The sequence below is a fragment of the Phyllobates terribilis genome, unplaced genomic scaffold, assembly GCF_046119375.1.
Source record: "Phyllobates terribilis strain yellow unplaced genomic scaffold, ASM4611937v1 Scaffold_3__8_contigs__length_932513732, whole genome shotgun sequence".
NCBI lineage: Eukaryota > Metazoa > Chordata > Amphibia > Anura > Dendrobatidae > Phyllobates > Phyllobates terribilis.
In genome coordinates this window covers 29477502-29503988 of record NW_027362763.1, presented here as the reverse complement: position 1 = coordinate 29503988, position 26487 = coordinate 29477502, and the positions used below count along the sequence as shown (strand labels likewise).

The window sequence follows — 26487 nt, the reverse complement described above, 5'->3', positions numbered from 1 at the left end:
AGTGCACACGGCCATATGTGTACATGTGCGCTCCTTGTACAGACGGGGTCTGGGCTTTTACAGATCAGTCCGGAGAATCCCTTTAAATGCTTCTTGCTCAGTTTTCCGGACATTTCTCCAATCTCTGCACCTTTCATCACTTTACGACTCGAACAGGAAGAACAGTGAAGAGTAATGGCTTTAATAATCCCGAAATATTCATATTCTGACAGCCGTGATTATTTCTGACCCGTGAAGCTGGTGCCAGCAGTTAGGGGCAGGAAACTGCGCAAATCTTACTAATGTCACCTCCTAGCACAGTGTGTAAATGAAGCAATAAAGCAAATTTCATGGGAAGACGTCGGCGCCGAGACCATCTCTTCTCTACAAATGATCTCCGGCGCTGGAGGCGTTTAGCAATTCACGAAGTCGAGTGTTATTCCTGGGGGCAGGAAGGAGGATATTTTATGCCGTCAGATGGTTAAACTTCCCCGAGTTATATGTGTCCCGGTCTAAAGCGCCAGCGTTAATTATTAACACCATAGAGGGGGCTTATGGGGAATACATCACGATGGCCGCCTGCTAGAGAAAAGCAAAGCACAGAGTAGAAACCTACAAAACAAGGTGAAGATGAATGGAGAAGAGCAACTCGGCCTTGTTCATAAAAGCCACAAAACTTGAACTCCCTATAAACCCCATGTGAAGACCCGGGGTCTTCCGTGGGCGTAGTACTACTCAGACAACACAGGGTAAGGGTTAAACAGTGTGGCAATATTTTATTGAACCACCAAACGGACAATAAACCCATAGAACAGTCCCAGCAAATACCCAAGATGGTGCAACATTACACAGTCTCACCCTTCCGCTGGCCCGCCGAGAATACAGCAGCTGCGACTTTGGGACTTCCTCAACCAGTGGTCCCCCACTTTTGACAGCCCCCACAGAAAAGAGGTAGTGGCAAGCTTAGGAAGCTAGCAGTCCATCGAGGTACAAGGCCAAGAGACCCGAGGGTCCCACCCTGGCCTCTCCGAGAGTTACCATGGGGCCAGATGACCGGCTGGTCCCAATCTGGCTTCTCCGAATGTCTCCATGGGTTCCAGGTGACTGGAGGGTCCCACCTGGCAACCCCAAACAACATAGCCATGGGGCCAGGTGACTTCATCGTCCCAACCTGGTCTCCCCAAATGTATCCCCTGGTTTTCTGATGGTCAATGAAGCAGATCTGTATCCTTCCAGTCAGGGCCATGTACGCTTAGGCCGGAATCCTGTAGAATCCAAATCTGTGTCTCTCTGGATGGAGCCATGCTACCAAGCTGATGTCCTGAAGAGACTGTGTCCAGTGTGTTAATGAATATACTCCTGGTGTCCAGTGGGTTGATATTTATGTCCCCTGGTGTTAATAATTATATTCCGGTGCTAAGTGGAGGTATAATCATTTGCCTGCTGTCCAGGATGTTAATATGTCTCCTGTCCTTAGGCTTGATAATTGTGTCTCTGGTGGGTTAATAATTACATCCCTGGTGTCCTGTGGGTGACTATATCCCCGGCTACTACTGATGGTAAAATCACTGGTGTGTAGTAGTGTAGTGATGTTATCCCTGGTGGTCTGGGGGTCAGTATCAAAGTTACTGCTTCAAAAATCCTACAACCTAAAGGGCGAAAACATTTTATTCTTCAAATTCCAAATTCCTAAGAAAATGCATTTTCCAAACATTTGGATGCAATTATTATAATGAAAAGTTTCAATTTATTGTGATTCTTATGGTTACAATGTTCTGCGAGCCCCCGGAGACCCTGACGGTTCTGCCCCCGCAGGGTAAGACGTCGGTGCAGAAGAGCAGCTACGAGCCCATGTGGAACGAGCAGATCATCTTCACCGAGATGTTTCCACCTCTGTGCAAAAGAATGAAGATCCAGATCCGGGACTCGGACAAGGTGAACGACGTGGCCATTGGGACTCACTTCATAGACCTGCGGAAGATCTCCAACGAGGGCGACAAAGGTAAAGCCGTACATAGTTAGTTACATAGTTTATAAGGCCGAAAAAAGACAAGCGTCCATCCAGTTCAGCCTATTTCTTGTGCACTGCAGCTATTCCGCAGCGTTGATCCAGGGGAAGGCAAAAAAAAAACCCATGCGGTATAGGCCAATTTACATCATTGAGGAAAAATTCACTTCCCGACACCAATCTGGCAGTCAGATTAAATCCCTGGATTAATTAACTATCACTAAGCATAAGATGTAATTTTATTGTTCTCAAGAAAGGCGTCCAGGCCTCTCTTGAACTCATTAAGTGAGTTGGACATCACCACTTCCTCTCCCAGAGAGTTCCAGAGTCTCACGGCTCTGACCGTAAAGAATCCCCTTCTATGCTGGTGCAGGAACCTCCTTTCCTCCAGACGCATAGTGTGCCCCCTCGTCTTTGTCACCATCCTTGGTATAAACAGGTCATGGGAGAGATCTCTGTACTGCCCCCTGATGTATTTATACATGTTTATGAGGTCTCCCCTAAGCCTTCTCTTTTCCAACGTAAATAGGCCTAATTTTGACAACCTCTCTGGGTATTCTAGTCCCTCCATTCCCTTTATTACCTTAGTCGCCCTCCTTTGTACCCTCTCTAGCTCCAATATGTCTTTCCTGAGCACCGGAGGCCAGAACTGTGCACAATATTCTAAGTGCGGCCTTACCAGCGCTTTATACAGAGGAAGAACAATGTTCTCATCATATGCCCCTATTCCTCTTCTGATGCATGCCATGACTCTATTTGCCTTCGCAGCTGCTGCCTGACACTGGGCACTCCAATTTAATTTGCTGTTAACCAAGACGCCCAGGTCCTTCTCCATGTCAGATTTCCCCAACTGTTTCCCATTTAATATGTATGGGTGACTGCTGTTTTTCTTTCCCATGTGCATGACCTTACATTTATCGGCATTGAACCCCATTTGCCATTTTTTGGCCCAACTCCCCAATTTATCTAAATCCTCCTGTAGCTGTGCCCTGTCCTCATCTGTATTAACTACTTTACAAAGTTTAGTATCATCTGCAAATATTGCTATTTTACTATGCAACCCTTCCACTAGATCATTAATAAATATATTAAATAATATAGGGCCCAAGACAGACCCTTGAGGCCCCCCGCTAGTAACCCTGACACCCCCTGAGCTTACTCCATTGATAACCACCCTCTGCTTTCTATCACTCAGCCAGCTATTTACCCACTTGCACACATTATCCCCCAGACCAAGCATTCTCATTTTATAGACCAACCTTTTGTGTGGCACGGTATCAAACGCTTTGGAGAAGTCAAGGTCTACAACATCCACTGACTCTCCCCGGTCCAGCTGTGAGCTCACCTCCTCGTAGAAGGCGATCAGGAGCGATCCCTCATGAATCCATGTTGATATGGAGTTAGACAGTTATTATCATTAAGATATTCTACAATAGCATCTCTAAGAAATCCTTCAAACAATTTACCCACAACAGACGTTAAGCTGACTGCTCTATAGTTCCCAGGGTCACTTTTAGACCCCTTTTTGAATATTGCTACCACATTTGCTTGGCGCCAGTCTAGTGGGACAGTCCCTGTCCATAAAGAGTGCTTGAATATAAGATACAGCGGTCTGTCTATCACATTACTTAATTCTTTTAGTGCCCGGGGGTGTATGCCATCTGGGCCTGGTGACTTGTCTATTTTGATATTATTTAGGCGTTTCTGAACTTCCTCCTGGGTTAGGTGAGTGATATTTAGCGGAGGGTTTACTTTATCACTCTGCATTTCCTCCGATAAATTGTTTTCTTTTGTGAAAACAGTGGAGAAGAAGCTATTGAGTAGGTTCGCTTTACCCTCATCGCCCTCTAGGATTTTACCCAGGTTATTTTTCAATGGGCCAACTCCATCAGTTTTAATCCTTTTACTGTTTATAGAGTTACAGAACAGTTTGGGATTCGTTTTACTTTCTTTGGCAATTAGTCTCTCTGTCTCCTCTTTTGCTATTCTTATTTGTTTCTTACAGATTTTGTTTTTTTCCCTATAAGATATTAGCGCTTCCTCGCTGCCTTCTTGTTTAAGTTTACCGAAAGCCCTTTTTTTGTTTTTCATTGCCCTCTTGACTTCCTTATTTAGCCACATTGGCTTCCTCCTATTCCTAGCCCTTTTATTCCCATAAGGTTTGTACCTTCTACAGTGACTATGTAGGACTGTTTTGAAAATGTCCCATTTTCTATCCGTGCTCCTATTACTGAAGATACTATCCCAGTCTATAAGGTGAAGGGCATCTCTTAGCTGAAGTTCAGTGTTTTTGTGACTCCCTTGCTGGGCACCTACTGAAGCACATGTGGAATTGTATCATGTTGGGGTCACTATTTCCCAGGTGCCCCCCGACCTGCACCTCAGTTATTCTGTCTGGCCTGTTAGTTAATATTAAGTCTAAAAGGGCCGTCCCTCTAGTTGGTTCCTGCACAAGTTGTGACAAATAATTGTCTTTGATAATTGACAGAAACCTGTTTCCTTTCTGAGATCTACAGCTTTCGGTTTCCCAGTCTATATCGGGGTAGTTGAAGTCCCCCATAATAATCACCTCGTTATTTTTTGCTACTTCGTCTATTTGTCTCATTAATAGACTTTCCGTGGCTTCTGCTATATTTGGTGGTTTATAACAGACTCATATGATAATTTTATTATTGTTTTTTGCCCCATGTATCTCCACCCATAAGGACTCGACCTCCTCATTTCCCTCCCATACATCCTCCCGTATTGTAGGCTTTAGACACGTCTTTACATATAGACAGACTCCACACCCTTTCCGATTTCTTCGATCCCTTCTAAACAGACTGTAACCCTGTAAGTTACATGCCCAGTCATAGCTTTCATCTAACCATGTCTCGGTTATTCCCACTATGTCATAGTTACCTGTAGATATTTCTGCTTCCAGTTCATCCATCTTGTTTGTCAGGCTCCTGGCATTTGCTAGCACGCAGTTTACACGATTTTGTTTTGTTCCAATCTTCTCCCTGTGGATTGTATTAGAAATTTTCTTACCTCCCTTCCAAGTATCTTGTCTTGGACCTTCTTTGTACACCCGGTTATACCCGCTGCGATCGAATGGGGGGCACCGGTGCTGGCCCAGGGGCAGAATCTAAACCCCACTCCTGCATAAACTTCTATCACATCCTGAAAAATGGTCAGAGCAGAGCATGCTGGGACAAGACACATGGGGCGAGAGGCATCAAACCCCAGACCAGGGCCCAAAATAAAGTCAGCCCCTTAATGATAAGTCATTTAGACTCCAGACCAGTCCCATTAATGAATCAGTCAACTATCTAAATTAAGTCAGCTCCCAAACCAGACCCCCAAATCAATTCAGACACACAAGCCAGACCCCAGACGAGACCCCTGAATTACTTAAGATCCCAAACCAGACCCCCAAATTAATTCAGACCCCAGACCAGACCCCTAAATTAATTCAGACCCCAGACCAGACCCCTAAATTAATTCAGACCCCAGACCAGACCCCTAAATTAATTCAGACCCCATTCCCCTAAATTAATTCAGACCCCAGACCAGACCCCCAAATTAATTCAGACCCCAGACCAGACCACCAAATTAATTCAGACCCCATTCCCCTAAATTAATTCAGACCCCAGACCAGACCCCTAAATTCATTCAGACCCTAGATCAGAACCCAAATTAATTCATACTCCAGAAAAGACCCCCAAATTAATTCATACTCCAGACCAGAACCCCTAAATTAATTCAGACCCTAGGTCAGAACCCAAATTAATTCAGACTCCTGAAAAGACCCCCAAATTAATTCATACTCCAGAAAAGACCCCCAAATTAATTCATACTCCAGACCAGAACCCCTAAATTAATTCAGACCCTAGGTCAGAACCCAAATTAATTCAGACTCCTGAAAAGACCCCGAAATTAATTCATACTCCAGACCAGAACCCCTAAATTAATTCAGACCCTAGGTCAGAACCCAAATTAATTCAGACTCCTGAAAAGACCCCCAAATTAATTCATACTCCAGACCAGATTCCTGAAATTAATGCAGACCCCAGACCAGTCCCCTAAATTAATTAGCTTCCAGATCAGCTATCTAAATTAATTGAGACCTGAAATAACCAGACCCCCAAATTCACTCAGATCAGACCCCCAAATTCACTCAGATCAGACCCCCAAATTCACTCAGATCAGACCCCCAAATTCACTCAGACCCCAGACCAGATCTCCAATTATATTCATAACCTCCAGCAGACCCCAAATTATTTTTATTTTTTCTTTATTATTTTTCTCAGATCAGACCCCCCGAATAATTCAGCCCTCAGATCAGACCCCTAAATTATTTCACACTCCGGACTAGAATCCTCCAGCTGTTCGGACCCCTACATGAATCAGATGATGAATTTACACAGCCACTTAGTCTAGACCCCGGATCCTTCTCGATCTCGGTGACGCTCTTCTTCCTCCTCAGGATTCCTCCCGACGCTCGGCCCGGCCTGGGTGAACATGTATGGCTCGACCCGAAACTATACATTGATGGACGAACACCAGGATCTAAACGAGGGGCTTGGCGAGGGGGTCTCCTTCCGCGCCCGCCTGCTATTGAGTCTGGCAGTGGAGATTTTAGACACCAGTAATCCTGAGCTTACCAGTTCTACGGACGTGCAGGTTGAAGGAGCGCCCCCTGTGCCCGATGTAAGATCTGCTGATAATTACACCTCAGGGCGGTTTTCCAGCTGCTGTGGGCACCACTAGGGGGAGCGCCGGAGCTCACTGTGCAGAAAGCTCCCCCTGGTGGTGGCTGCAGGTAGCCAGAATGTTATAATTTATCTGTGTCGTTTATAAGTGAGATTAGAGCCTCCTGGGCATGCTGGCAGTTGTAGTTCCACAACAGCTATGGAGCCCAAGATCACAGCTGACTCCACAAATGTAGCACATTGACGTTTAACTGTTTCATTGATTTCTGATTGTTCCCTCAGAACTGCACAGGAAAGATGGAGGAGTTCTTTCTCTTTGGAGCTTTTTTGGAAGCCACCATGGTCGACCGCAAGAGCGGGGACAAGCCCATCAACTTCGAGGTTACGATAGGTGATTCTATTACTGAATATTCAGCTTTTACTCTCCTCATTTTGGGGCTGTAATTCAGTTTCCTGGTGTCTGAACTCATCTTTACAGCAGTCGGAAGTCTATTTTTCCGACACAAAGCTCCAAATCCTCAGCATAGACAGAAAGGCAATCTGCCTCCGTGAAAAACGGCCTTGATCTACAGTAATGTGGCCAAAGAGACACCGATTCTTATGTAATTCTTATCCCTGATCTCACTTTCACTCCGCTGGAGTAAGATCAGTCTATGCCGCCCCACCCCCGGACTCCTAAGATCAGAGGAATGGTACGGCCGGACTCCTAGATGCCACATTAGCACAGACAGGGCATGGACCATTTACCAGTTTTCTGTGGGGGAGCTGAGATATATTTGGTAACAAAAAAAAATACGTCGTACATTAAAAAAAAAAAAAAAAAGTTGCCGTAAAAGTTGTTTTATTGGTAGAAAAAAAGTACAAATAAAAGAAATACATCTTGTAAAAAAAAAGTTTTTTTTTCTTTTAAAACTTATACCGTAAATAAATAAAAGCTGCGCCATCTTACAAAATATAATAAGAAAACTGGCCTGTAATATAACGTTATCATTCTCCTTGTAGGTAATTACGGTAACCAAGTTGACGGGACCACGAGGCCGAGGATGATGAAGAAGAAGGAAGGAGCAGACGGCGCGGAGGAGGAGACCGAACTCATCCAGAACTCTAGTGAGGACGAGGCGGACGAAGACGGGGAGATGCAGTCCGTCTCCAGCACGCCGGCCATGAAGCCCTTCATTACAGACAGGTCATTTTTTTACGGTCCGGACTGTCCTGATTTTTTTTACCCCAAAATATTTCTGAGCAAAAAAAAAAAGGTGGGGTTTAAGTAAGGACCGCCTAAAAGTGGGCGTTCCCCTTCCAGAGCAGTCATTGGGGCGGGGCTTAAACACTTTTTTTATTCAGCAGCCATGATGTTGGCAGGACTGAGCAGTGATGTCTGCCGGGCTCGGTCCGTCCTAGAGGGGTGTCCGCTTTAACCCCTTCTCGACATCAGCGAATTCGTAATATAAAAAAATAACGATCGCAGCGATCGCCAAAATAAAAGAAAAAAAAAAAATCGAAACACCAGAATTGTAGGGGTTTTTTTTTTTTTTTTTTTTTGGTCACAGTTAAAAAAATCCCCCCAAAATGCAATAAAAAGCGATAAAAACATCCCCTCGCGATATAAAAAAAACGACGTCTCAGAGTGCAAACAACAAGTAAAATAAAAACGTTTCTGGCGCAGAAAACAATTTGGTTTTTTTTCTATAGAAATTCAGATTTTTTTTTAAACACTTAAAATATAAAAAAAAAAATGTATTTTTACAAATTTGTTGTGGCCGTAATCATACTGACCTGGAGAATCCTCGTCCCAAATCTTTATCACCGTATAATGAACTCCACACAAACAAAGGGGTATTCCCATCTCCTAGATCCTATTCCAATATGTAGTAGGTGCAACAATAATAATAATAGCAAATACCTCCAATTGGAAATGTAGTATAGTTCTCCTGATTAGCTATGTCACTTACCCCAAGTGCATTGCAGTAGCTAAGCTATCCATGGTTACAACCACTAACAACTAACTAACTAACTGTCACTATATGAGTGGTCGTAACCATGGATACTTAAGCTAGTGGAATGCCCTGCACATGGGGTAAGCAACATAGCTAATCAGAAGAACTATACTACATTTATAATTGGAAGTATTTGATATTATTATTATTATTACACCTACTGCTTAGTGTGATGGGATCTTGGAGATGGGTATACCTCTTCAAAGGGATCCTCCGGTCATCCCTGACATTTGCCCTCTTTCGTCTCCTGGCAGGAATTACTTCCACTTGCCGTACTTTGACAAGAAGCCTTGTATGTACATAAAGAGCTGGTGGCAGGACCAGAGGAGACGTCTGTACAACGCCAACATCATGGACAAGATCGCGGACAAACTGGTGGGTACCGAGAGAACCGCAGCGTCTCAGAGGGTCCCGCGAGGGTCGAGCCTCCGATCTCAAACAACGACCTCTAAGATGGGAAGCAAAAATAAGTCCCCGGCACAGAGCGGGCAGGAGATGGAGTTCCATGGATAGGGAGTCTCAGCCGCACGGACACATGTGCTACCCCCTCTGTGCCCCCTCAGTTTGCATTTTGTGGCTCTGACATATAAAGGGGTATCCCGGCATTACACACAAGAAACGCCGCTTTGCAGGAGGTTTTGCCGGGAGCTCTGTCCAGTTTCCCGGGCCCCTAGATAATTGACAAGTGTGAGCCGGGCCCCACTAGACGAGGGAATCTGGAGCAAGAGAATCTGTCTTCCGCAATCTAATTCTTAAAAGAATTCTCCACTTTCAGTGCAGTCGTGAAAGTTACACAATGTGTAAACAGTTCAGTAACAGTTTTCCAGATCTCTGCTTGCTGCTGTTTAGTAGGAGTCTCCCGGTGGATGAAGCTACCCCGAATGTAAGGAGCCGCGCCCCGGTGTACCCGTCACGTCACAGCAAGCAGAGGTCTTGAGAAATTGTAAGAAATTGGTACAGAAAGTGTATTGGAAAATTGTCTATTCATTATACTTGGAATAATCTGCAGTCACTGGCGCTGTAATATTCAGTCCTGACGGGATCACGTATAGGACGGGGGGGGGGGGGACAAAGCGCTTGTTCCACATCATCTTCATGTGGATTACAATTATATTTAACGACCCTATAGCTGGGATCTTACAGTTGTGTCCGTCTGATTGAGGGAGCGTGCGTCTGATTGAGGGAGCGTGCGTCTGATTGAGGGAGCGTGCGTCTGATTGAGGGAGCGTGCGTCTGATTGAGGGAGCGTGCGTCTGATTGTGGGAGCGTGCGTCTGATTGAGGGAGCATGCGTCTGATTGAGGCAGCGTGCGTCTGATTGAGGGAGCGTGCGTCTGATTGAGGGAGCGTGCGTCTGATTGAGGGAGCCTGCGTCTGATTGAGGGAGCGTGCATCTGATTGAGGGAGCCTGCGTCTGATTGAGGGAGCGTGCGTCTGATTGTGGGAGCGTGCGTCTGATTGAGGGAGCGTGCGTCTGATTGAGGGAGCGTGCGTCTGATTGAGGGAGCGTGCGTCTGATTGAGGGAGCCTGCGTCTGATTGAGGGAGCGTGCATCTGATTGAGGGAGCCTGCGTCTGATTGAGGGAGCCTGCATCTGATTGAGGGAGCGTGCGTCTGATTGAGGGAGCGTGCGTCTGATTGAGGGAGCGTGCGTCTGATTGAGAGAGCGTGCGTCTGATTGAGGCAGCGTGCGTCTGATTGAGGCAGCGTGCGTCTGATTGAGGGAGCGTGCGTCTGATTGAGGGAGCGTGCGTCTGATTGAGGGAGCGTGCGTCTGATTGAGGCAGCGTGCGTCTGATTGAGGGAGCGTGCGTCTGATTGAGGGAGCGTGCGTCTGATTGTGGGAGTGTGCGTCTGACTGTGGGAGAGTGTCACGGAGATATTAAGAAAATATTAACAAATTCTTCCAAACCCCTCATTCCCCTTCCCTATACCATTTGTCACATGACAAGAGCTGACAATCGACCATCTGTCTGTTTGCAAATTAACACGCACAGCTGAAGTAGCTGTAGACAACTGCTAGCACAGATGGTGCTACCAAACCCAATTAGACACAGGCTTGCGAGAAATTTACACCTAGCTGAGGAGGACGCAGCTCGTTAAATTCAAACACAATCACAAGTCCCAGCTGCAAATCTCCAGACTTTTGGGCACCTACACGAAATATTGAATATTGTAAGTTCCATAATTCCGATAATAACAGGACCTATATTTTTAGTGACAGGGTCAGCTAGGGAACAATATGGATATTTTCCTGTCGCTGTAAGCCCCTCCAGGGGGCTGTGGCGCAAGAGTAGCAAAATAGCAGACACAACTATGCCATGTGTAGTCTCTATGGAAATGTAAATTCATAAAGGAAAAAGTGGTATCACTTTCGGGCCTCTATGATCAACCAGTGAGGAGTTATCAAAGAAGTTAGTGTTTTTAATAGAAACATGAAGGGTGGAGCCCAGTCCACATGATGTCAGTACAAGGGGCGGGTGGGATGGTCCCCTCTTCAGCATAAAGGATCCAACTGAAGATTGATTCATACTCATTGCCGGGAGAATATGTATCATAAGCAAGGAGTCGCGTTCGCTGAACGCTCTGATCAACTGGAGTGTCTCCCCTCCAGCTATATTGAATCGTCTCTGCAATCGTGTAGTAAGTTTCTTCTTTAATCCTTATTATTTTGTGTAACTGCATAGGTATTGTATTGTTCCCTTTTGTAAAATCTTGTATATTTTTCATAACACTGCCTCCCTTTTGGATAAAATATAAAATTTAATAGTCTTGTTTCTTTTGCTCTATAATCGTTCCCTTCCCCGAAGCCATATGCTACCAGAACACAGGCGTCCTGCCAGGCCTGTCTTATATTTCAAACTTGGGCTATCGTGAAGCTGACAGTGACCGTACAGGGACGTATACACATATTCCATGCGTTGGAATCCGGAGGTGTGACGCCATATGCTCACTGGTCACTTGCCGATACCTATGTAGTGAGTAGTCGAGATCGTGTGCTCGCGAATCCCTGACGAAATCATGACAGAGTGACGGCAACGGTGAGATATTGCGTGATCTCCCCGGTGTCGCCCCTGTCGCTGTGAGACCCTGACAAATTGGTGGCAGCGGTGGGATATTACAGAACGTCAGTGGCTGGAGTGAGCAATCATTCCTGTCACTGAAAACTTGCTCGGTTCTTGTGAGAATTCTGTGCAAAGTTTTAAAAAATCAGACTCAGTGTTTTAATATTGTTTTATCTGGGACATTACTGTACGTGTAGCAGTTGCATCCCCTTCGATTCTCTTGTTTTTCTGTCCTATCTTTTATTTGGCAATCATGACTACGCGTGGAGAGCCTTGGTATACCCAGCAGTCGAATGTCACTCTCACTGCCCTCTGTGAGCTGAGACAGATTGACCCCAAGGGCAAAAACAAGGCCCAAGCTGACCGAGAGGAGCGACAGGCCCAGGCTGAGGCTGCTGAGCGCCAGGCCCAAGCTGACCGAGAGAGTGCTGAGCGCCAGGCCCAAGCTGACCAAGAGGAGCGATAGGCCCAGGCTGAGGCTGCTAAGCCCCAGGCCCAAGCTGACCGAGAGACTGCTGAGCGCCAGGCCCAAGCTGACCAAGAGGAGCGATAGGCCCAGGCTGAGGCTGCTAAGCGCCAGGCCCAAGATGACCGAGAGACTGCTGAGCGCCAGGCCCAAGCTGACCAAGAGGAGCGATAGGCCCAGGCTGAGGTTGCTGAGCGCCAGGCCCAAGCTGACCGAGAGACTGCTGAGCGCCAGGCCCAAGCTGACCAAGAGGAGCGATAGGCCCAGGCTGAGGCTGCTGAGCGCCAGGCCCAAGCTGACCGAGAGACTGCTGAGCGCCAGGCCCAAGCTGACCAAGAGGAGCGAAAGGCCCAGGCTGAGGCTGCTGAGCGCCAGGCCTAAGCTGGCCGGGAGCCTGCTGAGCGAAAGCAGCAAGATGAGGAGCGGTACCTGCTGGAGTTAGCCCGAATCCAGCTGCCGAGATCCACCCCATCGAGAAGTGAGTCCAACAACACCAACGGCTTTAAACCCCGTCCTGAGAATTTTCCTGTAATGGAGAAAGACGGAGACTTGGACACATTTCTGCGAGGGTTTGAAAAAGCCTGCATACAGTAGCAGCTACCCGCAGACCAGTGGGCCAGGTACATAACTCCTGGGCTCAGAGGAAAAGCTCAGGAGGTGTTTGCTTCTCTCCCTTGAGAACAAGATGGAGACTATGAGGCCATCAAGCAGACCCTGATAAAAAAAAGTACCAGCTGACTCTGGAAGTTTACCGGAAAAAGTTCAGAGCCCTCCAACGTGGACCACATGACAACTACAGTGATTTGGTGGATGGGCTCAGAACCAGCTTTGAACAGTGGGTCCAAGGATTGTCAATCACCACCTTTGAGGACCTGAAGGATCTGATGGTGAAGGACCAGTTTCTTCAACTTTGCCCTGTGGAAGTGCGACAGTTTGTGCTGGACCGGGAGCCGAAGGAAGCTGCCGAAGCTGCCCAGATTGTGGATGCCTATGAGGCCAACTGCACACCAGAAGTCCGCCGCTGCCATCTGCAAAGGGGGTATGCCTACAGCCATCCCCGTGTTCCAGCTAGCTGGCCCTCAGCGGGTCCTGCCCCATCTTCCAGCACCTGGCCTGCATTTGACTCCCATAAGTGTTATGTTTGTGACCAAACGGGTCATATCAGCCTTGTCTACCTGGAGAGGCAGAAGATGAACCCCACATCTGAGACCTCAGGGCCTACTGTGGAGGTGTGACGCCATATGCTCACTAGTCACTTGCCGTTACCTACCTAGTGAGTAGTCGGGATCGTGTGCTCGTGAATCCCTGACGAAATCATGACAGAGTGACGGCAATGGTGAAATATTGCGCGATCTCCCCGTTGCCGCCCCTGTTGCTGTGAAACCCTGACAGAGAGTGCGTCTGATTGTGGGAGAGTGCGTCTGATTGTGGGAGAGTGCGTCTGATTGTGGGAGAGTGCGTCTGATTGTGGGAGAGTGCATCTGATTGTGGGAGCATGCGTCTGATTGTGGGAGAGTGCGTCTGATTGTGGGAGAGTGCGTCTGACTGTGGGAGCGTGCGTCTGATTGTGGGAGAGTGCGTCTGATTGTGGGAGAGTGCGTCTGATTGTGGGAGATTGCGTCTGATTGTGGGAGCGTGCGTCTGATTGTGGGAGCGTACATCTGATTGTGGGAGAGTGCGTCTGATTGTGGGAGAGTGCGTCTGATTGTGGGAGCGTACGTCTGATTGTAGGAGAGTGTGTCTGATTGTGGGAGCGAGCGTCTGACTGCGGGAGCGTGCGTCTGACTGCGGGAGCGTGCGTCTGATTGCGGGAGCGTGCGTCTGACTGTGGGAGCGTGCGTCTGACTTCAGGAGAGTGCGGATGATTGCGGCATCGTGTGGCTGATTGCGGAAGCGCGCAGCTGATTGTGGGAATGTGCGTCTGATTGTGGGAGCGTACGTCTGATTGTAGGAGAGTGTGTCTGATTGTGGGAGCGTGCGTCTGACTGTGGGAGCGTGCGTCTGACTGCGGGAGAGTGCGTCTAATTGCGGGAGCATGCGTCTGATTGCGGGAGCGTGCGTCTGACTGCGGGAGAGTGCGTCTGATTGTGGGAGAGTTCGTCTGATTGTGGGAGATTGCGTCTGATTGTGGGAGCATGTGTCTGATTGTGGGAGCGTACGTCTGATTGTAGGAGAGTGTGTCTGATTGTGGGAGCGTGCGTCTGACTGTGGGAGCGTGCGTCTGACTGCGAGAGCGTGCGTCTGATTGGGGGAGTGTGCGTCTGACTGTGGAAGCGTGCGTCTGACTTCAGGAGCGTGTGGATGATTGCTGCATCGTGTGGCTGATTGCGGAAGCGTTCAGCTGATTGTGGGAATTGCGTCTGGTTGCGGGAATGTGCTTCTGGTTGTGACAGCGTGCGTCTGATTGCGGGAGCGTGCGTCTGATTGCGGGAGCGTGCGTCTGATTGCGGGAGCGTGCGTCTGATTTTGGCAGATTGCGGGAGCGTGCGACAGATTGCAGGAGCGTTCGGCTGATTGCTGGAGTGCGCGTCTGATTGCGGGAGCGCGTGTCTGATTGTGGGAGCGCGCGCCTGAGTGCGGGAGCGCGTGTCTGATTGCGGGAGCATGCGGTTGATTGCGGGAGCGTGCGGCTGAGTGTGGCAGATTGCGGGAGCGTGCGACGGATTGCGGGAGCGTGCATCTGATTGTGGGAGCGTGCGTCTGATTGCGGGAGCGTGCGTCTGATTGCAGGAGCGTGCGGCTGATTTGCGGGAGCGTGTGGAGAATTGCGGAAGCGTGCGGCTTATTGCGGCAGATTGCGGGAGCGTGCGACGGATTGCAGGAGCGTGCGGCTGATTGCGGGAGCGTGCGTCTGATTGCGGGAGCATGCGGCTGATTGAGGAAGCGTGCGTCTGATTGCAGGAGCGTGCGGCTGATTTGAGGGAGCGTGCGGAGAATTGCGGGAGCGTGCGGCTTATTGCGGGAGCATGCGGCTGATTGCGGGAGCGTGCATCTGATTGCAGGAGCGTGCGGCTGATTTGCGGGAGCGTGCGGAAAATTGCGAGAGTGTGAGGCTTATTGCGGCAGATTGCGGGAGCGTGCGACGGATTGCAGGAGCGTGCGGCTGATTGCGGGAGCGTGTGGTTGATTGCGGGAGCGTGAGACGGATTGCAGGAGCGTGCGGCTGATTTGCGGGAGCGTGCGGCTGATTGCGGGAGCGTGAGGCTTATTGCGGCAGATTGTGGGAGCGTGCGACGGATTGCAGGAGCGTGCGGCTGATTGCGGGAGCGAGTGGCAGATTGCGGGAGCGTGAGGCTTATTGCGGCAGATTTCGGGAGCGTGCGACGGATTGCAGGAGCATGCGGCTGATTGCGGGAGCGTGTGGCTGATTGCGGGAGCGTGCGTCTGATTGCAGGAGCGTGCGGCTGATTTGCGGGAGCGTGCGGAGAATTGCGAGAGCGTGCGGCTTATTGCGGCAGATTGCGGGAGCGTGCGACGGATTGCAGGAGCGTGCGGCTGATTGCGGGAGCGTGTGGCTGATTGCGGGAGCGTGAGACGGATTGCAGGAGCGTGCGGCTGATTTGCGGGAGCGTGCGGTTGATTGCGGGAGCGTGCGGCTGATTGCGGGAGCGTGAGGCTTATTGCGGCAGATTGCGGGAGCGTGCGACCGATTGCAGGAGCGTGCGGCTGATTGCGGGAGCAAGTGGCAGATTGCGGGAGCGTGAGGCTTATTGCGGCAGATTTCAGGAGCGTGCGACGGATTGCAGGAGCGTGCGGCTGATTGCGGGAGCGTGTGGCTGATTGCGGGAGCGTGCGATGGATTGCAGGAGCGTGCAGCTGATTGCGGGAGCGTGCGGCATATTGCGGGAGCATGCGGCATATTGCGGGAGCGTGCGGCATATTGCGGTAGCGTGCGACGGGTTGCAGAAGCATGGCGGCTGATTGCGGGAGCGTGTGGCTGATTACGGGAGTGTGAGGCTTATTGCGGCAGATTTCGGGAGCGTGCTACGGATTGCGGGAGCATGCGGCTGATTTGCGGGAGCGTGTGACGGATTGCCGGAGTGTGCGGCTGATTGCGGGAGCGTGTGGCTGATTGCAGGAGCATGCGGCAGATTGCGGGAGCGTGCGACGGATTGCAGGAGCGTGCGGCTGATTGCGGGAGTGTGTGGCTGATTGCGGGAGCGTGAGGCTTATTGCGGCTGATTGCGGGAGCGTGCGGCAGATTGTGGGAGCGTGCGGCTGATTGCGGGAGCGTGCGTCTGATTGCGGGAGTGTGCGGCTGATTTGCGGGAGCGTGCGGAGAATTGCGGAAGCGTGCGGAGAATTGCGGCAGATTGCGGGAGCGTGCGACGGATTGCAGGAGCGTGCAGCTGATTGCGGGAGCATGTGGCTGATTGCGGGAGCTTGTGGCTGATTGCGGGAGCGTGCGACGGATTGCAGGAGCGTGCGGCTAAATGCGGGAGCGTGCGGCTGATTGCGGGAGCGTGTGGCTGATTGCAGGAGCGTGTGGCTGATTGCGGGAGTGTGTGGCTGATTGCGGGAGCGTGTGGCTGATTGCGGGAGCGTGCGTCTGATTGTGGGAGATTGCGTCTGATTGTGGAAGCGTATGTCTGATTGTGGGAGAGTGCATCTGATTGTGGGAGAGTGCGTCTAATTGTGGGAGAGTGCTTCTGATTGTGGCAGCGTGCGTCTGATTACGGGAGGGCGTGTCTCATTGCAGGAGCATGCGTCTGATTGTGGGAGCGTGTGTCTGATTTCGGCAGATTGCGGGAGCGTGCGACAGATTGCAGGAGCGTTCGGCTGATTGCTGGAGCGTGCGTCTGATTGCGGGAGCGTGCGTCTGATTGCGGGAGCGCGCGTCTGATTGCGGGAGCGCGCGCCTGAGTGCGGGAGCATGCGTCTGATTGCGGGAGCGTGCATCTGATTGCGGGAGCGTGCGGCTGATTGCGGCAGATTGCGGGAGCGTGCGTCGGATTACCGGAGCGTGCGTCTGATTGCGGGAGCGTGCGTCTGATTGCGGGAGCGTGCGGCTGATTGAGGGAGCGTGTTTCTGATTGCAGGAGCGTGCGGCTGATTTGCGGGAGCGTGCGGAGAATTTCGGGAGCGTGCGGCTAATTGCGGCAGATTGCTGGAGTGTGCGACGGATTGCAGGAGCGTGCGGCTGATTGCGGGAGCGAGTGACAGATTGCGGGAGCGTGAGGCTTATTGCGGCAGATTTCGGGAGCGTGCGACGGATTGCAGGAGTGTGCGGCTGATTGCGGGAGCGTGCGTCTGATTGCGGGAGCGTGCGGCTGATTGCAGGAGCGTGCGGCTGTTTTGCGGGAGCGTGCGGAGAATTGCGGGAGCGTGCGGCTTATTGCGGCAGATTGCGGGAGCGTACGACGGATTGCTGGAGCGTGCGGCTGATTGCGGGAGCGTGCGGCTGATTGCGGGAGCGTGCAACGGATTGCAGGAGCGTGTGGCTGATTGCGGGAGCGTGCGGCTGATTGCGGGAGCGTGCGGCTGATTGCGGGAGCGTGAGGCTTATTGCGGCAGATTGCGGGAGCGTGCGACGGATTGCAGGAGCGTGCGGCTGATTGCGGGAGCGAGTGACAGATTGCGGGAGCGTGAGGCTTATTGCGGCAGATTTCGGGAGCGTGCGACGGATTGCAGGAGCGTGCGGCTGATTGCGGGAGCGTGCGCCTGATTGCGGGAGCGTGTGGCTGATTGCGGGAGCGTGCGACGGATTGCAGGAGCATGCGGCTGATTGCGGGAGCGTGCAGCTGATTGCAGAAGCGTGCGGCTGATTGTGGGAGCGTGTGGCTGATTGCGGGAGTGTGAGGCTTATTGCGGCAGATTGCGGGAGCGTGCGACGGATTGCAGGAGCGTGTGGCTGATTACGGGAGCGTGCGGCTGATTGCGGGAGCATGCGGCTGATTTGCGGGAGCGTGCGGCTGATTGCAAGAGCGTGCGGCTGATTGCGGAAGCGTGCGACGGATTGCAGGAGCGTGCGGCTGATTGCGGGAGCGTGCGGCAGATTGCGGGAGCTTGCGACGGATTGCAGGAGCGTGCGGCTGATTGCGGGAGCGTGAGGCTTATTGCGGCAGATTGCGGGAGCGTGCGACGGATTGCAGGAGCGTGCGGCTGATTGCGGGAGCGTGCGGCTGATTGCAGGAGCGTGCGGCTGATTGCAGGAGCGTGCGGCTCATTGCGGGAGCGTGTGGCTGATTGCGGGAGCGTGCGACGGATTGCAGAAGCGTGCGGCTGATTGCGGGAGCGTGCGGTTGATTGCGGGAGCGTGAGGCTTATTGCGGCAGATTGCGGGAGCGTGCGACGGATTGCAGGAGCGTGTGGCTGATTGCGGGAGCGTGTGGCTGATTGCGGGAGCGTGTGGCTGATTGTGGGAGCGTGCGTCTGATTGTGGGAGCGCATGTCTGATTGTGGGAGAGTGCGTCTGATTGTGGGAGAGTGCGTCTGATTGTGGGAGCGTACGTCTGATTGTAGGAGAGTGCGTCTGATTGTGGGAGCGTACGTCTGATTGTGGGAGAGTGCGTCTGGTTGTGGGAGAGTGCGTCTGATTGTGGGAGCGTACGTCTGATTGTAGGAGAGTGTGTCTGATTGTGGGAGCGTGCGTCTGACTGTGGGAGCATGCGTCTGACTGTGGGAGCGTGCGTCTGACTGCGGGAGCGTGCGTCTGATTGGGGGAGCGTGCGTCTGACTTCAGGAGCGTGTGGATGATTGCTGCATCGTGTGGCTGATTGCGGAAGCGTGCAGCTGATTGTGGGAATGTGCGGCTGGTTGCGGGAATGTGCGTCTGGTTGTGGCAGCGTGCGTCTGATTGCAGGAGCATGCGTCTGATTGCGGGAGCGTGCATCTGATTGCGGGAGCGTGCGTCTAATTTCGGCAGATTTCGGGAGCGTGCGACGGATTGCGGGAGAGTGCGGCTGATTGTGGGAGCGTGCGTCTGATTGCGGGAGCGTGCGGCTGATTGCCGGAGCGCGCGCCTGAGTGCGGGAGCGTGCGTCTGATTGCAGGAGCTTGCGGCTGATTACGGGAGCGTGCGTCTGATTGCGGCAGATTGCGGGAGCGTGCGACGGATTGCGGGAGAGTGCGGCTGATTGTGGGAGCGTGTGTCTGATTGCGGGAGCGTGCGGCTGATTGCTGGAGCGTGCGTCTGATTGCGGGAGCGCGTGTCTGATTGCCGGAGCGCGCGCCTGAGTGCGGGAGCGTGCGTCTGATTGTGGGAGCTTGCGGCTGATTACGGGAGCGTGCGTCTGATTGCGGTAGATTGCGGGAGCGTGCGACAGATTGCGGGAGAGTGCGGCTGATTGTGGGAGCGTGTGTCTGATTGCGGGAGCGTGCGTCTGATTGCGGGAGCGTGCGACTGATTGCGGGAGCGTGCGTCTGACTGCGGGAGAGTGCGTCTGATTGTGGGAGCGTGCGTCTGATTGCGGGAGCGTGCGTCTGACTGCGGGAGACTGCGTCTGATTGCGGGAGCTTGGGTCTGATTGCGGGAGCGTGCTGCTGATTTGCGGGAGCGTGCGGAGAATTGCGGGAGCGTGCGGCTTATTGCGGCAGATTGCGGGAGCGTGCGACGGATTGCAGGAGCGTGCGGCTGATTGCGGGATCGTGCGGCTGATTGCCGGAGCGTGTGGCTGATTGCGGGAGCGTGCGACGGATTGCAGGAGCGTGCGGCTGATTGCGGGAGTGTTCAGCTGATTGCGGGAGCGTGCGACGGATTGCAGAAGCGTGCGGCTGATTGCGGGAGCGTGTGGCTGATTGCGGGAGTGTGAGGCTTATTGCGGCAGATTGCTGGAGCGTGCGACGGATTGCAGGAGCGTGCGACTCATTTCGGCAGATTTCGGGAGCGTGCAGCTGATTGCTGGAGCGTGCGTCTGATTGCGGGAGCGCGCGCCTGAGTGCGGGAGCTTGCGTCTGATTGCGGGAGCTTGCGGCTGATTACGGGAGCGTGCGGCTGATTGCGGCAGATTGCTGGAGCGTGCGACGGATTGCGGGAGCGTGCGGCTGATTGTGGGAGCGTGCGTCTGATTGCGGGAGCGTGCGTCTGATTGCGGGAGCGTGCGGCTGATTGCGGGAGCATGCGTCTGACTGCGGGAGAGTGCGTCTGATTGTGGGAGCGTGCATCTGATTGCGGGAGCGTGCGTCTGATTGCGGGAGCATGCTGCTGATTTGTGGGAGCGTGTGGAGGATTGCGGGAGCTTGAGGCTTATTGCGGCAGATTTCGGGAGCGTGCGACGGATTGCAGGAGCGTGCAGCTGATTGCGGGAGCGTGCGGCTGATTGCCGGAGCGTGTGGCTGATTGCGGGAGCGTGCGACGGATTGCAGGAGCATGCGGCTGATTGCGGGAGTGTGCAGCTGATTGCGGGAGCGTGTGGCATATTGCGGAAGCATGCGACGGATTGCAGAAGCGTGCGGCTGATTGCGGGAGCGTGTGGCTGATTGCGGGAGTGTGAGGCTTATTGCGGCAGATTGCAGAAGCGTGCGTCTGATTGCGGGAGCGTGAGGCTTATTGCGGCAGATTGCGGGAGCGTGCGACGGATTGCAGGAGCGTGCGGCTGATTGCAGGAGCGTGCGGCTGATTGCGGGAGCGTGCGGCTGATTGCAGGAGCGTGAGGCTTATTGCGGCAGATTGCGGGAGCATGCGACGGATTGCAGGAGTGTGCGGCTGATTGCGGGAGCGTGTGGTTGATTGCGGGAGTGACGCACCCCCTGGGCCGTGTGTGTGGGGGAATACCCGGAGCCCGGTCTCTGTGTAATGCTGGGGGTTGTAGTCTCCGTGGCGGTGACCCGGTCTCGTGGCTCAGGGTGGTCAAACCAGTGGCGGATCTGTTTACTTGGTTTTCAATGTTGAAATGTCCGACTACGCCACCCGTGGATTGCGGTCACTGAGAACCGCTGCTTTGGGGCAGACCGCTGAGGCTGGTGTTGTGTGCGCAGCAGAGGGTAGTATAACTCCCCACGGGAGGAGTATAGCCTCAGGTCAGCGTGTGTAGATGGTGAGAGTTGTTGTGCATGGGCGCAGCAGAAATGACTCAGAGTCTTTGAGGTGCAGTCCAGGGTCTTTACTCACAGTTGTTTGATCCGAGACACTTCTGCCGATAGTGACTTCCCCGCGTCGCGCTGCGCTCACCAAGTGAGGGGCTCGGCCGACTCCCAGGTATCTCCGGAGTACTTGTCAGGACCCCTTTCATATGTCCTCTCTCTGGCCCTTCGTGCCTCACACCTTACACAGCTTATTTCCAGCTACCTCGGGTCTTGACGGGTAACGTGTGTTCCGTCCCCTGGACCCTATGTGGTGCCTTCTGAGCGTGGGATGTGAGGGGCTGTGACACATGAAATGCCACAGCCTCCGGTGTCTAGTTGAGAGTAGTTTCTGCCTCCACTAGCAAAGGGAACCGGTTCCCTCTTTTGGCCTGACCGCCCTACCTCCGGGTAGCGGCGGGCGTACGGCCGGCTTGCTGCACGGCCTGTACCCCTGGGGTCCCTTCACTCCTCTCCTGGAGCCTTTCCTGCTCTCCTTCTTCTCCTCTCTGCTCTTTCTCCTCTCAGTCTGGGGCCTCACAGGCTGGGCCCGCCTCCTGGAGCAGAGCTCCACAGAGCCCTGCTCTTTCACTTCTCCCCTCTGACTGAACACTGTTCCTAAGATGGCTCCCACCTTTTATACCTCTCACATCAGTGCACCCAGGATCTGCACTCTCCACCCACACACCACTGGGTTCCCCCTTTCCTAGGTGACCCCTCCCCATTCCAGCCAGGGACAGGGGCAGTTGTGCTCACTCTTGGGAGCATTGTCGCCCTGTCCCCCGGAAATATGGTGTAGTGCATGTGGATGTCGTGTTAGGGTCCTGAGCCACACTCCATCCTTACCTGAGAGTGAGATATCACACCTCTGGGTGAGATGCAATAACTCTGTAGCGACCGAACCCTTGGGGCGCTACAGGAGCGTGAGGCTTATTGCGGCAGATTGCTTGAGCGTGCGACGGATTGCAGGAGCGTGCGACGGATTGCAGGAGCGTGCGGCTGATTGCGGGAGTGTGCGGCTGATTGCGGGAGCGTGTGGCTGATTGCGGGAGCATGCGGCTGATTGCAGGAGCGTGCGGCTGATTGCGGGAGCGTGCAATGGATTGCAGGAGCGTGCGGCTGATTGCGGGAGCATGCGGCTGATTGCGGGAGCATGCGACGGATTGCAGGAGCGTGCGGCTGATTGCAGGAGCGTGCGACGGATTGCAGGAGCGAGTGACAGATTGCGGGAGCGTGTGGGGAATAATTGATATATGTAAGTAATTGCTTCTAAAGATCAGGAAGAGCTTTCTGTATTCTAGATCCAATGCCTCCATATTACTTTAGATTCTTACTATAGATCAAGAAGAACTTGCCTTACTCTAGATACTTACCAACCTAAAATATACCGGGTGGTCCAAAAGTAGGTGGACAGAAAGTGTATTAAGGTTATGAAGGGGGAGATTTATCAAACACTAAATTGCAGCCGCCTGTCTGGATCATCCTCCAATAAACCATGAATTAGACGTGGAGGATAAGCATCCACCCAATAGATTTCAGGATTCGCATGATAGAAGCTCGTGAAATTCCCTATTCCAGAGAGGCTCTTCTGTGGACTTTTTTGGACTCTGAACAAATGTTTCAGCAACAAGTTGTTTATTATCTTCTGACTGTTTTGGGTCGAGCAGTTTTTGGAGCATTAAGGATTGAGCCAGTGGCATTGAATTTGTCACAAATGCGGTAAATGGTCTTATTACTCTGGATCAGATGACTCCAATTACACTAAATCGTTAGTTATAGATCTAGAACAGCTGTCCATATTACTCTACACCCATGTACTCCATGTTACTCTAGGTCCTTACTTTTTAGAGATCTTGATATAGAAGTAATGGATCCCAGGGAACAAGAAAATTGCTGCCCGAGATATGTAACCTGTTTTAGGTCAGTTTTTGTCGCTGATTCTGCCCTTATTTTTCTTACATAATTATAAAAGGCCGCTTTAGGAGAATTGTTTAGATCTGGAGCAGCTGTCCATATTACTCTAGATGCTAATTCTTTCATATTACTCTAGATATTTATTCTAAATCAAGAAGAGCTGTTTGCTTATATAGCGATCGTTACTTACTGACCTAGAAGAGCCGTCCATAATTTTTCCGATCCTATCCCTACATATTGCTCTAGATCCTTACTTCTAGGTCAGAAAGAAATGCTTTCAATACAGATCATATTACTCTAGATTATTACTTCTAAATATCTAGAACGACTGACCATATTACCCCAGACCTGATTCCTCCATATTACTCTAGATCCATAGTTCTAGGTCAAGAGGAAATGTTGTCAATACAGTCCATGTTACTCTAGATTATGACTTCTAAAGATCTAAAAGAGCTCATCTATATTACTCTTGATCATATGACTCCATATTACACTAAATCCTCAGTTCTACATCTAGAAGAACTGAGCATATTACTCCAGACCCGATTCCTCCATATTACTCTAGATCCTTACTTCTAACTCAAGAAGAAGTGTTCTCAATACAGTCCATGTTACTCCAGATTATTACATCTAAAGATCTAGAAGAAGTGACCATATTACTTCAGACCTGATTCCTAAATATTACTCTAGATCTTTACGTCTGGATATCTAGATACTTATTTCTAGATCATATTACTCTAGATCCTTCTTTCAAAAGATCTAGAAGAGTGGTGTGTGTTACTCTTGAATCTTAGCATACATCTAGAACCAGATATCTAGAAGAACGGTCTCTATTACTCTAGATTTCACTACTCCATATTACACTGGATCCTTCCTTCTAGATCTAGAAGAGCTGTTCATATGAATCTAGATCCTTCCTTCTAGGTCTAGGTGATTAGTCCAGATTATGTGACTTCATATTACACTGGATCCTTCCTTCTAGATCTGGAAGAGCTGTTCATATGAATCTAGATCCTTCCTTCTAGGTCTAGGTGATTAGTCCAGATTATGTGACTTCATATTACACTGGATCCTTACTTCTAGATCTAGAAGAGCTGTTCATATGAATCTAGATCCTTCCTTCTAGGTCTAGGTGATTAGTCCAGATTATGTGACTTCATATTACACTGGATCCTTCCTTCTAGATCTGGAAGAGCTGTTCATATGAATCTAGATCCTTCCTTCTAGGTCTAGGTGATTAGTCCAGATTATGTGACTTCATATTACTCTGGATCCCACATGACTGGGGTTATTCTTGAGTTCTCTGACAATCCCGACGTGACTCCCTGCAGCGTCATATACCCCGTATGTGCCCTAAAAGCTCATTGTCTCTGTTCTGCCCCCCTACAGGAGGAAGGCTTGAATGACGTCCATGAGATGATCAAGACAGAGAAGTCGTATCCAGAGCGGAGGCTGCGGGGGGTCCTGGAGGAGCTCAGTAGCAGCTGCTTGTAAGTATATGGCGCCCTCCCTGATCGCCGTGTTTCTGATGATTCGGACCCCCTCTCTCCTCTCCGTAGGCGGCAGGTCGCAGATTATCCTGAGCGGAAAGTTCTATAGAAATATAGTTATCCAGAGATCAACAGTGTACAGGGAAGGGACTGATGTGGGCAGAGGTGGCATACAGCGTGTGTCATGTTCTGCGCCTCCTGCGCTGCTGCCCCCAGAGGTCGGAGGACTCAGTGACTGGGGGCGATCCCATAGATAGTAAATAAAGGATGGGTCATTCCCAATACAACAGCTGGAAAATCGGCTCCAGAACCCATAAAAAGTACAAATGATTGTCACACCCTCCAGTACTGTCGGCCTGAAAATGACCTCACAGTAAACGGACACCTTTGGGAGCATTATTATTTTAGTTTTTTTTTTCCTTAAATGCATGTATTTTGGGCTAAAAATATTTTTGATTTTAATTAAAAATTTTGCTGGATACTGAATGAGTTAACTAAGAATCCGTCAGAGAGCTCTTTCCGTCCGTTTGCAAAGGTTTTATCTTTTTTTTTCTGAGATCCTCTGTGCTGATTTATGACCACATGAAAGTTGAGCTAGACTTTGATGTGGTCATAAATCAGCTGAGAAGAGCTCAGAAGAAGAAAGGTCGTAGACTCCCCAGCTCACTGATAAATAGAGCCCACTGATGGATCCTCAGTTAACTCATTCGACAGCCAGCAATGTGCAGGGAAGCAGAACCTGTAAAAGCCAAATGGTGCCAACATTTCTAATAAAACCCAAATGCAAAAATTATTTTTAGAACCAAATAGACACATTCAATTAAAAAATAGTGTGTCGCCTGTCCACAGGAGAGAAGATAAATGTGTGAGCTCTGGGGGTCTCAGCTGCCGAGACCTCCACCAATCCCAAGAAGGGAGACTGTAAAAGAAACAGTACTGAGCATGTGCGACCACCTCTCCTATAGACAATGGTGCAGGGGTCGCACATGCTCAGTGCTGCTTCATACACACCCCTGTTCTCGTGATCGATCGGGGTCTCAGCTGCTGAGACCTCCACCAATCCCAAGATGGGTGGCTGTAGACGAACCAGTACTGCGCATGTGCGACCATCTCACCCATAGACAATGGAGCAGTGGTCACAAATGCTCAGCGCTGCTTCATGCACACCCCTGTTCTCGTGATCGATGGGGGTCTCAGCTGCTGAGACCTCCACCAATCCCAAGATGGGTGGCTGTAGACAAACCAGTACTGAGCATGTGCGACCATCTCACCCATAGACAATGGAGCAGTGGTGGCACATGCTCAGTGCTGCTTCATACACACCCCTGTTCTCGTGATCGATGGGGGTCTCAGCTGCTGAGACCTCCACCAATCCCAAGATGGGTTACTGTAGACGAACCAGTACTGCGCATGTGCGACCATCTCACCCATAGACAATGGAGCAGTGGTGGCACATGCTCAGTGCTGCTTCATACACACCCCTGTTCTCGTGATCGATGGGGGTCTCAGCTGCTGAAACCTCCACCAATCCCAAGATGGGTTACTGTAGACGAACCAGTACTGCGCATGTGCGACCATCTCACCCATAGACAATGGAGCAGTGGTGGCACATGCTCAGTGCTGCTTCATACACACCCCTGTTCTCGTGATCGATGGGGGTCTCGGCTGTGATCTCACTGGTTTGTAACGTGTCCTGCTCCATATATGATGCCAATGATGATTTTCCGTCACGTTTAGCACCACGCTCTCACATTTCTTTGCAGCCGCTTTGTCAACCTGGCAAACAAGGACCAGAACCAGAACGGTCGGACCAAACTTGACCGGGAGAGGCTGAAGTCATGCATGCGAGAACTGGTAACCGCCCTCACCCACGTC

The 26487-nt window shown here is 51.2% G+C and overlaps 1 protein-coding gene across 16 annotated transcripts in view; it reads left to right on the top strand.

Moving 5' to 3' along the window:
- OTOF (otoferlin) overlaps positions 1–26487 on the top strand; it is a 628499-nt gene that overhangs the window by 507658 nt on the left and 94354 nt on the right. For all 16 annotated transcript variants that reach the window (XM_073673817.1, XM_073673815.1, XM_073673810.1 and 13 more), the window contains 7 exons: positions 1795–1981; positions 6456–6679; positions 6964–7072; positions 7684–7867; positions 8933–9053; positions 24512–24612; positions 26376–26466. In XM_073673817.1, the coding sequence (XP_073529918.1) occupies positions 1795–1981; positions 6456–6679; positions 6964–7072; positions 7684–7867; positions 8933–9053; positions 24512–24612; positions 26376–26466 (1017 nt within the window). The remainder of the gene's footprint in view (positions 1–1794; positions 1982–6455; positions 6680–6963; positions 7073–7683; positions 7868–8932; positions 9054–24511; positions 24613–26375; positions 26467–26487) is intronic.